Source organism: Mustela lutreola, chromosome 3, assembly GCF_030435805.1.
Source record: "Mustela lutreola isolate mMusLut2 chromosome 3, mMusLut2.pri, whole genome shotgun sequence".
NCBI lineage: Eukaryota > Metazoa > Chordata > Mammalia > Carnivora > Mustelidae > Mustela > Mustela lutreola.
Genome location: NC_081292.1, coordinates 154,564,520 through 154,577,507, shown reverse-complemented (window position 1 = coordinate 154,577,507; position 12,988 = coordinate 154,564,520). Strand labels below are relative to the sequence as shown.

The 12,988-nt window shown below is 35.0% G+C and overlaps 1 protein-coding gene across 9 annotated transcripts in view; it reads left to right on the top strand.

Annotated features, from left to right (window-relative positions):
* Positions 1 to 12,697, top strand: part of MARCHF7 (membrane associated ring-CH-type finger 7) — a 49,481-nt gene extending 36,784 nt beyond the window's left edge. The window contains exons 7-11 of one of the 9 annotated variants that reach the window (XR_009351934.1): positions 4,943 to 5,052; positions 8,302 to 8,415; positions 9,999 to 10,047; positions 10,531 to 10,711; positions 12,570 to 12,697. Coding sequence is in view for 5 of the 9 variants with exons in the window: in XM_059167250.1 (XP_059023233.1) it covers positions 4,943 to 5,052; positions 8,302 to 8,415; positions 9,999 to 10,047; positions 12,196 to 12,275 (353 nt within the window). In the remaining 4 variants the exon portion in view is untranslated. Of the gene's footprint in view, positions 1 to 4,942; positions 5,076 to 8,301; positions 8,416 to 9,998; positions 10,048 to 10,530; positions 10,712 to 12,195 lie in introns of those variants that run through there. The other 8 variants (XM_059167252.1, XM_059167254.1, XR_009351935.1 and 5 more) reach the window with 8 other exon arrangements.
* Positions 12,698 to 12,988: the final 291 nt, after the last annotated feature.

Genomic DNA, 12,988 nt, shown 5'->3' with positions numbered 1-12,988 from the left:
ACAAGAATAGAGGTAGGGAGTCCATCCAGGAATCTATCTTAAAAGAGATGGTGAGTGGAAATGATTGGATTCTAGTGTGTTTGGGAGGTAGATTCTGTATGACTTGCCAATAGATTGGATGTGGTGAAGGGGAAAGAACAGTTTGAGAAGTTGGTATTTTTGTGTCGAACAACTGAGTACATGGTGGGGCCATTTCCTGAACTTAAAGAGTAGGAGTGGAATAAGTGTGGGGCAGGAAATAATTCTGTTTTAGACGTAAACTGCTTATTAGAAAACCATCTAAAAATGTGATCTAGGCAGTTAGCTAGACAGACCTGTTGTTTCAGGAAATCATTAGTGCTGCAAGTTACATTTTGGAGAATTAGAGCACGTAAGTAATAATTTTAAGCTATGGGATTAAGTAAAGTCCCTAGAGCAAGAACAGGTGTCAAAGGAATAAGGCCAGGACAGAGGCCTGGGGCACCCACGTATTTAGTGGGAGCAGAGGAGATCTGAGAAGCAGGCACAATCTGGTAGGAAGAAAACTAAGAAAATGCAGTGTTGTGTAAGCCAGAAGAAGAAAGTGTTCTAAAGAGGGTATGATCAAACATACCAAGTATCCCAAAGAGATTCGAACAAAGAAATGGCAGTTGGTAGCATGAATGTCCTCGGTGGTTTCAGTTTTTGTGGAGTGATGGAATCATGAGCATGATTAATAGAAAACAAGGTAAGACAGGAAACAGCCACATAGACCCCTCTTCAGTAAGCTTTATTGTTAAGGAGACTGGTGATAAGTTGGAGGAATTAGGGAGTAAAATAGGGTCATAGGATGTGTTTTTGTTTCAGTTTCAAGTGGGAGATTTTAGGGCATGTTTTATTTTAATGAAAGATAGAATGGAAGGAAAAAAATTTTAGCCTTTAATAGGAAAAAAAATTACGTTGTATCTACAAGGCTGGTGTAGATATGAATGTTGATCAGTTTGTTGCTTTGATGAGAGGATTCTTGCTTGAATTCCTGTATAATTGCTTCTGTTTTCTTAATAAAAGGAGGTAAGGTCTTTAGCTGATTGTAGGACAGGTTAAGAGATTTTGATGTATAGGGAAAATAATACTTAAAGACATTTTTTAGGGTTCTGGAAGTACTAGTGTCCATAAAAATCTGTGGCTGTGAATATGATTAAAAGTGAGATGTACATTTTTTAGAAGCAGTTTGCAGATGGCTGGATATAGACAGGGATTTGGGGTCACTGGTGTTGGGACCTTTGTTAGGCAAATATGAAGGGAGTTAAGGATATTTGTAAGGACATAGTTGTGGTGGCCATGGAAATGAAAATCAAGAGGGGGAGTAAGGACATCAGAAAGTGGTGTAGGGTTAGAAGTCTTTGAGTCTCATTGACATTGAAGACAATTGCCAGAGTAGGTAAACTGGGCTGATGAGAAATTTTAGGTACACTGGAGAAAATGCCTAAAATACAAATTTAAGGGTAGTGCAGTAAACTATGATGACAAAGTCAAGGATATGACCATAGTGGGTGGCAGGGTGGGGAAGGGTGATACTTAGAAGCACAGATATTGAGGAAGTGTGTGTGGATATTGAAATGGCCAAGAAGTAAGTTGATAAAGTTGGAAAGCCAGGTGCTAAAGTTATTAAGAAAGAGGAGGGACTTAGAGTTTCAAAATAGCAATAGGTATGTGGTTATTTATTTCTACCTCTTGGTCCTGAGGTGTAAAGGGTTGTGGGAAAAAAGTATGTAATAGTCTAGAAGAGCACTGTGATTTAGGTGTGAAGTCGAAGAGATTAATCAAAAAAGAGACTGGTTATGAGAGAAGTTTAGACCATGAGTACCAGAGAACATAGTGAAAATAACTAGTAGAGTGAGTAGGTGGGAAATTAGATCAGATTAATAAATGGACACAGTATGAGATTGACAGTCTTGCAGTTGGTGACTTAGGAAAATCATTTGTGAAGTATGATGGCATTAATACAAATTTTAATAATCTTTTGAAAGCATTGGGTAACCTGTTTAAGCTAGAGATTATGAGGCTCCTGGGAAAATTTTGTTTGTGTGTAGCTAGGTAGCAAGGCCTCCATGGGGTAGGGGGTTTATGTTTTTGTTTTAAGGTAGTCTGATCGCAAAGCTGTGGGACAGATGCGTCTGATTTGTAGCAGCCTTTTCTTAGCTGTATGGTGTTACAACCGCCTCTTGGCTTTGTTATCACTGCCCTTGGGCCTTATTAAGATGAAATGAGTATTTGTCATGGAAGCGTTGGTTCTTGACAGTCAGGGCCCAGGAATGTTAGCCATTACCAGAATGAAAAACAGTGTGATTCACCTTCTGCTAATATTTGCAGTTAGATTGTTAGTGTTGTGTAGGCAGAAAAACAGATAATACAGTGTTAAGAACATTGGCATTTTGGAATTATACAAGCCGAGATTGGCATAATGGCTCTAACACTTAACCTGGAGGATCTCTAGTAAGTTTGTTAACATTGGTTCTCAACCCTGGCTGCTGGGTCACAATTACCCAGTAGAGTTTTTAGATACAAAGATGCCTAGATCTAGTTTTAGACACTCTTAAGTAGTTCTGGGATTGGGCCTCAGTTCCGTTATGAGTAGAACTACTAGTATTTACCACACAGGGTTGTTGTGAAGGTCAAATGAGATGATGTTTATAGTTTCTCACAGTACTAGGCATGTGGCAAATACTCAGTTTGATGGATTTTATCAGATTATAATAGGTACTTTCTAAGATACGGTCAAATGAATGTAAAGATCTCAAGATCTGAACCTTCCTGACAAATTTTCACAAGCCTTTCTCATACGTACATGAAGACCTGTCTGGTAGAATATTCATTCTGGTAGAGATTGATACAAACATTTATTAAGCAGCTGCCATGTGTGGACTGTTAAATTCTGCAGGATGTGCAGAGATGTATAAAGCAAGTTTATAGACCTATGAGTTTAGACAGATGCAGTCAGGGCCTACTGAATGAGGTGGGGTATATGTGGAAAGAGTCATGGACTAAACAATGTAGGTATAAATGGACTTTTCTTAGCTATATATGACCTTTTCGAATGTTCTAGAAGTCACTTAACTCCTAGAAGAGAAGAAATGAATCCCTAAGATGTGTAACAATTTGTACTACCTGGTCTGTCTCCAAGGTCCATATTTTATAATAATACTTGGCTTCTGAATCAGAAGATAGTTTTAGGAAATGTCTGCTAAATTTTATCTTTCACATTCTTTATATTCCTCTTCAGATCATAATACAAACTTTCCCTGAATTTAGTTGTCAGTGGTATAATACTAATTTTTTTACTAAAATATTCCAGATGGCATTTTAATTTCAAAATCTTTAAGTATGTTAGACTCCTAAAATAGCAGCAACAGTCACAACTAGTTTTTATTCATTCCTTGAAATACTGTGAATATCTTATGTAGTTTGACTACAGGACATTTTGAGACAACATATTACCTCACAATAGCACTCACTTTCTATTGAGTATTTTCAAAAGAAAATGCATATAAATTACCATTGCTGTCTTGGACTTCATGCCAAATTTACTGTTTTAAGAGGTTTGAGAGCTACTTGAAGACAACAGGGTTTACTACCTTTTCCTTCTAAATCTTAGCACATAACAAAGTCAACAAATGTTAGTTGAATTGAATCTAAACCTCTACCCTGTTAATAACGTGACTTCTTAAACTTTTAGGACATCTTTTTCGGTTTAAAGCTCTATCTAAAAATAAAAATGGTGGGGTGGAGGTGTGGAAATGGCTATGTTTAATTAGATTATTACCTATTAGACCCAGAAGCTGAGGAGTAACCAATAACTGAATGTATATGGGATAGAAGGAGCTTTTTTTTTTTCCTTTTAATTTTGATAAACTATATATATATAATTTTCCTTTTGACCATTATTAAGTGTACAGCTCAGTAGCATTGAATACGTTCAGAATGCTGTATGACCATCACCACTGCCCACTTGAAAAATTTTATCATCACCCCAAACAAAAACTGTATCTATTAAGTAGCAACTTCTACCTCTCCCTTCTCCTCAGTCCCTGGTAACTTGCTCATTTTCTCTCTGAATTTGCCTGTCTACATAATTCATATAAATAGAATCATATTATAATATTTGTCCTTTTTGTATCTGCTTTATTTTACTTAGCAAGTTTATAGGGTTCATCGGTGTTGTAGCATGTATCAGAACTTCACTCCTTTTGTGGCTGAAAGGACAGAAGTGGATTCCTTTTTTCCCCTCATTAGGGAAGGTACATTTCTTAGAGCTCAAAAGGTCTATATTGTGATATCAAAGATACTGCCCTGAGTATAGGGTAACTCATTTGTTTGGGATACTGTATTACTTAAAATTGTTTTCATGGCATCCTGTCAAGCTATTTGAGGAAGTGGGAAGTACAGACGACATTCCATTGTCAGCTTCCCACCATCAGGGGTGGAGATGTACGTGCATTTCTGGGAGGCAAAAAAACAATAGATACCTAAATAATGGGCTGGGCCTAAATACCGTAGATTAGAACCTGACAAGCATATCAGTGTTCTCAATGTAGTCTTACTTCCTTTCTATATATTGATTATATATATTGATACATAGAATATATATCTTAATATGTAGAATGTATTTATATTTTTATTATATATTGATGTATAGAGTATATACTTATATGCTAAGCTTAAAACTTTACAAGGAGGGGTGCCTGGGTTGTTAAGTTGGTTAAGCAGCTGCTTTTGGCTCAGGTCATGATCTCAGTGTCCTGGGATCAACCCCCACATTGGTCTCCCTGCTCGATGGGGAGTCTGCTTTTCCCTCTGCCTCTTCTCCACTTCCCACCCTGCTCAGGCTCTCTCTTTCAAATAAAATCTTTTTCAAAAAGAACTTTACAAGGAAAAATATTTGTGGAGACATAGCAGAACTAAACTTTACTTTTTATTTTACCAGGTTCTTCATTAGAGGCCGTAACCACCTGTGAACTCTGTAAAGAGAAGTTGCAGCTTAACCTGGAGGATTTTGATATTCATGAACTACATAGAGCTCATGCAAATGAACAAGTTAGTATATTTTGCCTAATTTGGTAAGTGTCTATTCTATGCTTAAAGGACAACTCTTGAAGAAAAGATTAAAACATGGTCAGAAAACCGACACTGAAATAATAATAGTAATGGTTTTAATATAATTCTCTGTTATTACATTAGGAATTATATGATTTTATAATTTTGTATTATTTTTCCTCTAACTTTTTAAAACGAAAGGCAAATAACCAAGTCACAGATTCTGGGTTTAAAATAAAATTCATCATACGTCTTTTAAATAAACCTGAAAATAATAAAAGCTTAGAAAATTAGTCCCAAAGTAGTAATACCAACCTTCTCTCCCCATAGCTGTCTCAGTTGTGAATGCCTCTTGAGTACTGGAAAATAGTTAAAACACCAGTCCCCACATCTGCATCCTAGTTCTATATTTTTTATGTTAGGAATAATTTTTTTTATGAATCTATCTGATGCCCCTTTTTCTTACTCCTGTCTGGTTCCCTCTACCCTTCCTATTCCCCACTTCCCCTGCCCTGTTCCCACTCCTACCTTTATGTTGAACAAGTTATCTTACATGAAATCATTTATTCCAAGTTCACATTGTTTCTCTTTCCTTCAGAATTGTATCACTACAGTCATGCTATTAATTATATAATGAATAATGTTGGGATTTCTCTGATCATATTAAGATTTTATTTCAAATATTTTCCTCATTTCTCAGATTTTTTTGGTATGTATTGATCACTCCTCCCCACCCCCACCCCCCATTGATTTGATCAGTTTTTTTTCTTGAAGCTTAGAGCTCAGTTTTTTCCCCTTTTTAAAGGAAAATTCAGGGGAAGAGGGAAGATGTTGGCAGAGATTACAAAGGATGGCTCTAGGGCTATATTATCCAAGTGTGCTTAGCATATTTTTGATAAAAAGATGATGAGAGAATGCATGAATGCTTGAAAAAGCACTTTTTAAATGAAGGAGTAATGAGCACCTTCCCCCCCCCCCTTTTTTTTTAATATTTTATTGATTTATTTGACAGAGAGAGATCACAAGTAGATAGAGAGGCAGGCAGAGAGGGAGGGGGGAGCAGGCTCCCTGCCGAGCAGAGAGCCCCGATGCGGGGCTCGATCCCAGGACCCTGAGCTGAAGGCAGAGGCTCAACCCACTGAGCCACCCAGGTGCCCCCCCCTTTTTTTTTTAGCTGAAGTGAAGTTTATATAACGAACTATTTTAGGGTAAACAGTTTATTGGTACTAATACATTTGCAGTGCTGTACAACCATCACCTCTACCTAGGTCCAGGACATTTTCATCTCTAAAAGAAAATCGTATGCCCATTAAGCAATTGCTCCTTCCCCCTTCTCCCATCCCCTGGCAACCACTAATCTGTGTTCTGTCTCTGGATTATCTGTTTTGGATATTTCATACAAATTGGATGAAATTTGGATATATTCATACAAATGGAAACATGCAATATATGATCTTTTATGGGCATGCTTCACTTTTTAAATGTGGGAATATGGATACCCTTTGAAAATCTGGATAAAACCAGAAACACACCTTACAAAATATACATATACACAAAATCTGTATATAATTTTAGGGATTCCCAGATCTCTTGAAGCTAATTGCTTACCTCCAGGTTAAGAGTCACTGATTTAATGAATGAAACATTAGGCAGTTCTGTAGTATAGATAGAACTTTAATGTTAATTATTGTTTTACTCTTTCTTGAAGCACAATCTAAAATGTACTCCAAAAGGAATATCAGTCTGAGTAATGCATTGTCTTAAATTCTTAAGACGTCTCTGTAGACAGCTGGACATTGGTATTTTATAGAATGGGCAGGGGGTGTGGAAAGGTGGAATAATGCAAAGAATTTTGTGGTTTTTTTTGTTCTTGGGTTTTTTTTTTTTTAATCTTCTCAAAATTAGTGTAGGTTTCAAAGGATGGCTTTCTCCTGCCATTCTTTCTTAGGTGCTCCATCATGTCTCTTGAAGGTGGTTTTGACTTTTCATATAGCGAGGAATGTTTTTATTGTTCTTCAAGAATTTTAATGACCCACTTCTTAAATAATTTAGAGGTGTTAGGAAATACTGGGTGGAGTCATTATAAAAATGACAGTTGTGATTAAGCTTCTTGGCTTTAACATCTTTGTTCTTTGTGAATCATGGATTCTAGTGGCCTGACAACTACCTTCATTTTAAGTACAGTTTAGTTTTTCATTATCCAGTGCCTTCATCTTTTTCAAGGTGATAACCATTAAATTCTTTTTTTAAATCTCCTAGATACATGATTACCTTTGAGTTAAAAATAAGCAGTTAATGAAGTATTTAGAGAAACTTTTTATCAATTTGAAATTTGTTGAGTATTCTGAAGAATCTCTATAATCAGTAACTCGCTCAAGTTCGTACTAAGAACATACAATTCTTAATTTCAGATAACTTTATTATGAGAAAATGATGCAATTTACAGATAATTCACTGTGTAGCAATTACATAACAGTTTAGATTTTTAATAATATTATATTCATGTTTTGTATTCTTACTTTCAAACAGCAGAACAACTTTAAGCCAAAGAACTGGTTTTGCCCACTGCAAATTTCTATGCAATATCTGGAAGTTACTTTACTATGCTTTTTTTTTTTTTTTTTCCTTAAGATTTTATTTATTTATTCATGAGAGACAGAGGGAGAAGTATGGACTCGATCCCAGGACTCTGGAATCATGACCTGAGCCGAAGACAGACAGATGCTTAACTGACTTAGCCACCCAGGCGCCCTACTGCCTTTTTTTTAAGTTCATTTTTGTATTTGTTGTTGCCTTGAAGTTAGTTAAATTGTATAAGAAACACTTGACCTTTCAGAATAGGATTTTAGTTATGTAATATATTGATACAGCTATAGATGAAATGCTAATTTTTAAGTAAACAGTTACAGCCATCTGTGCAAAGAAATCTATTTTGAGCTTTATAGGGAACCAGAGCATTTATTTTACCATCACATGATTTTTTTTCCCCACTTTTATATAAATAATTACATAACGGAAGACTATATGAGAATAAAGAACACCTATTTGAACACATTATATAACATTAGTAAAATTTTTCGAAACTAACGAGGGATGGCTTTTTATTTCTTTTTTAATAGATGGCAGTGTATCTCTTCCTAGAAACTGATTACAAATACATTTCCTCTAGCTTATCAGTATACTGAGTATCAATCTCATTCTACTAATTTTTCATTCTCCGTATTTTTCTCGTTTGCTTCCCTGTTAAAGGCTGAGTATGAGTTTATCAGCTCTGGTCTCTACCTAGTTGTGTTATTGCACTTGTGCGAGCAAAGCTTTTCTGATATGATGGGAAATACAAATGAACCAAGCACGCGTGTCCGAGTAAGTAATATTGGAGTGGGGGGGAGGGTGCGATGCTGCAAGTGTTTGCTTTGGAAAGCACTGTTTTATATGTTCACATTCTATTTTTGGGGGGGTGGCTCTTATATTAAAATGTATCTTAAAAATAAAGATATTACAGATTTAATAGTAATTGCTGTCTTCCTTACTTCTCTATCAAACAGCCTAATTTTTTTCATTAAGCTTTTTATAGAAGTAATTTCCTAGCTCTTGAAGGTAATTGGAATATATTTCAGTGAAAAATGGGGATGAATTGAAAACACCTAGAGGAAATGCTCTTTTTAATTTGGAAGGGAACATCCAGCTCATTATTACAACTTAGAAACCTGACATTGAAATTGAACTTCAAAAACCAAGAGTTTGGGAAATTAACTTCAATTTCATTTGTTAGTATCCTATAAAAGATTGCCAGTGAACTAATTTTTAAGCATTGACATTACAAACTACTGAAGATACGGACTATTGTGTGTTTACTCTGTTTACTCTTAACACTTGAGCTAGGTGTCTTTTAGGTGCTCATAAGTAAAGTGATATAAGTTACCTCAGTGTACCATAGGAAATTTATACTCTGCTGCCTGGCCCATTTAATGTGGCAGGGGCTAGGGTCTCCATCTCATTACTCTAGCATTGTGAACACTTCATATCTTAAAACATGTTCATAAAGATATTATTTCAGACTTTTTAAAATAAATGTTCACTCTGATGATTAAAAATAGATCCAAGTTTTTGGTGAAATGTAAATCTGCTTGTGAATAGATTTGGTAAAATGTAAAATCTGTTTTATTTTGAAAATTATCAAATAACCAATACATATACTGTTCCTAATTGGTTAAAAAATATTTTTCTGTAATCATTATGTGAACATTATTCTTGTGAGCCTTTTGGACAGATTAATATGATTAAGAAAAAAAAGAATGAGCTATCAAGAGCATTCAGAATTTGAGCAGAGCTGTCTTGATTTCTAAGGCCTTAAGAAATCATAGAACCTAAATTTAGTAAGTGCTATAAAATTATTTCTTAGAAGGTGACTTACCTTGTCAAAATGAGTAAACCTTATGTAATGCATATAATAAGATCTGTTGGATGCCTTTGTGAAAGATACAGACAAATTATATTAAAGGGGAAGTCTTCACCAGATTAAAAACACTTTTGGAGCTATCAAATTTAGGCATTATTGTTCTTGTTTTATTCTCCTTTTTTTTTTTAATTGACCACTAAAAGTGAATTCATTTATGTCCAAATTATAATGGTTTTAATTTTTTTCTCCATAATTTTTTGAGGTGTTGCAAGAAGACAGAATGCCATTGGATTAATTTATTGTATCTGTTTTCAGTTTCTACATGATTCATGATATCTACATGGCCATTTATATAATGATTATATACAACATTTAAAAGATAATATCCTAAGCTTGTAATTTGTGATGTGGGGGTAGAAAGACCCCTATTTAAAGGCTTAAAATGGTGTTTGGCTTTCTTAAGTAGAAATGAATCTCCTATACTAATCTCTTTTTAGATACATTTGCAACATTTAAACTACTATATTTCTTTCTGCATTGTTTCTAGTTTATTAACCTTGCAAGAACTCTTCAGGCACATATGGAAGATCTCGAAAGTAGGTGGAATTTCCCCTTCCCAGACTTGTTGAATTTACTTTTGCAAATTAAACCCACAGAGCAAAACCTAATTGTATATTCTTTCTATCAAATTAGAGCTTCATTTATAGGCTTAATAATAGCAAAATAATTGATTTGGGAAAGATGGGTAGAGCAACTGACATTTTCTTAAAAGCATATATTCTTTTAAATTCTATTTTAAGGTATAGGATGTATTTTAATATTTTAAATAAAATTTTATTTTTGAATGTCTTAGTTTTAAAACTTTTAATCAAAAAGAAAACATTCACTGCTCAAACCACACTTCTAAATCTGTTCAATTTGTGTGTGCGTGTCTATGAAGTTTTACTTGCTACTCAGCTTTGTTAGATCACTAAAGGTTTTCCCTGGGTTTGTTTGTAGTTCTAGGAAAATAAGGGTGAAAGATTCCTAATTCTGAGTCTATAACAGAAGCCATAGTTTTTTTTTTGCTCCTTGTTCAGGTCCTCATGGACCTTTAATAGGCAGCCAGCTCCGCCAGCAGCTCCAATCTCTTAAGATCACGTTCCAGCATTAGGACTTCTGCCTGGGCTCCTATGTGAAGGCACTTAATGCCCAAATCTTTACAGGCATCTGCACAGCTTAACCTCAAAGTCCTACAACCTCCAGGGTGCTTCATATCAGGTGGGCACAGATATCAGTAGCTGTGAAACAATCCCTGAGAATCCAAGATTACCGTACCTTTTGTACCTTTTCACCCAAAGCAACTGGCTCCCCACGGTCAGATTCCATCACACTCTTTGAAGTGCTTTAAAATATGTAATCTCCACTGGATTATCTTCTGTACTCATCTTCAAAACACTTGGGAGTGTTACCTGTAGTTTGCATAATGTTTTTACCTTTAGGGTAAGCTCAGCATCCTTTAAAGTTTGGGAAGGACTTGGTCTTCATGGGAACCTTTTAATGCCTTGAATATTCTAAGACCCTGATTTTTGTCATTAAGTCTGTATTGTTTTTAAGTTCTGAGAGGATTAGATAATGCATTTTCACATTTCAGTATTTGTGAAAATGGTATATAAAGGAGTAAATGGTATATAAAATGTGAATTCATTGGGTATAAATACTTTTTCTTTTATACCTTCTTAGTTTAGATCCCTTGTGTTGTCTAACACAACAGTCTCTTTTTTGGTAAATTATAATTAATACCTTGCCAGATGTGATGATAGTGATTTGTTTCACTGTATATTTTCCTCAGATTGCCTGTTTTGTTTTTTTAAAATTAACATTCTCATTTAGAATTTAGTTTCTTAAACATAGCAGTGTCTCCTCCCAGCATGTGAGAAAGATGGAGGTGAAATACACCCAAATTCAGCTGTGAGTGACAGATGTGGGTGCTGCAAGCTTAATCCTAAGTACCAAAATTTTCATGTTCTAAGAGCTAGTTCTGACTGAATTTTCTTCTTCTATGGCTTTAATCAAATAGAAAACATGAGAATTTCCCTGAAGAGCTGTTTTACTTTTTAGTTTGATATTTTCTGTGATACAGCATAAAACTTAACTGCAGGATCTACTCATTTATGAGCTGAGTACATGCTTGATACCATTTATTAAAAATGGACTTAAGATCTGCAAGATAGGTAGACTAAGGAAACTTAGGTTTCATCCATACATATAGCATAATTTTTTTGTTGATTCCATTTGTTGGGTACTCTTAAATATTGGGTCCAGTATTAATACAAGAAGAGTGTACATTTAACCTTTCTGCCCTTGATATTAGGGAAATGCTGGTTGGGTGTTTATTTTAGTGAACTTCCATTTTTCTGAACACACAACAGTTTATAGAATACGTAGTTTTTTACTTATGTCCTTCCTGTTGACATTCCAGGATGTGTATTTTAAACTTCTGAGCTACTTAATAATAAATTGATGTCAGAAACATTGCGCAAGTGATGTTTCCAATAATGTGGAGGCATAGGAATAATCTCAAAAAAAGGTTTTTATTGAATCCAATTATTTTAACTTGGGCTGTGTCTATATAAAGCTTTTTTGGCTAAATAGAGCTTTTCTTGGCATTGTATAGACAGAGCTTTGATGTAAATTGGAAGAACATCCATAACCTATTCTGTGTACATTTTTTTTCATTCTCATCGGATGCATCAAACATGCAGCAGTAATAAACCAGATTCTTCTCAGGTGTGTGAGAGCACTTGCCTTAAGTTCATTTTTTCTCTGGTGTCTGTATCATTAGCTACTATGAACACAGATTGGTCTCAGTTGTTTAGAAGATGTTTCTTGAAGCACATTTTAAGCATTTTCATTTTTATAAAAACTAACCTAACAAAAAGATGTGGGGGTGGGAACATTGTGGATGGGCATCGCCCACAGTCAGACCACCCCTAACCCTATCATTTACCATTTTGATCAAACAGTATACTAAATTGGGATTTTTATTTTACAAGTCATTACTATTCTGGCTTCATATTTACACTTCCATTCTCATCCCCCTAAAATCATTCTTGATCATCCTGTTTTCTTTCAACAGCTTCAGAGGATGATTCCGAAGAAGATGGAGACCATAACAGAACATTTGATATTGCCTAACTTCATATAAGACAAATGGGTGATCTGTGAACAAGTGTTTATTAAAAGTGGCAATTAAGTATGAATTAATTTTGTGGGGGAATGCCTATTGAATACATTGACTATATATATATATACACACACACGTGTATATATATATATACACACACAGATGTCTTGTGTGTGTGTGTGTGTGTGTTCATTCTCAAGTATTGTTTAATTAAAATTTTGCTGGACCTTTTAACATGGCCAGTGAATCTGATGTTTGTAAACTGGTAATCAAAAAGTATTTTTCTTTTAGGTGAGTGGGAAAGTGTTACCCTTGTTTTAGATATCTAAGCAATGCTGACGACTCTTTTTTGTGTTCTGATTACTGTAGTC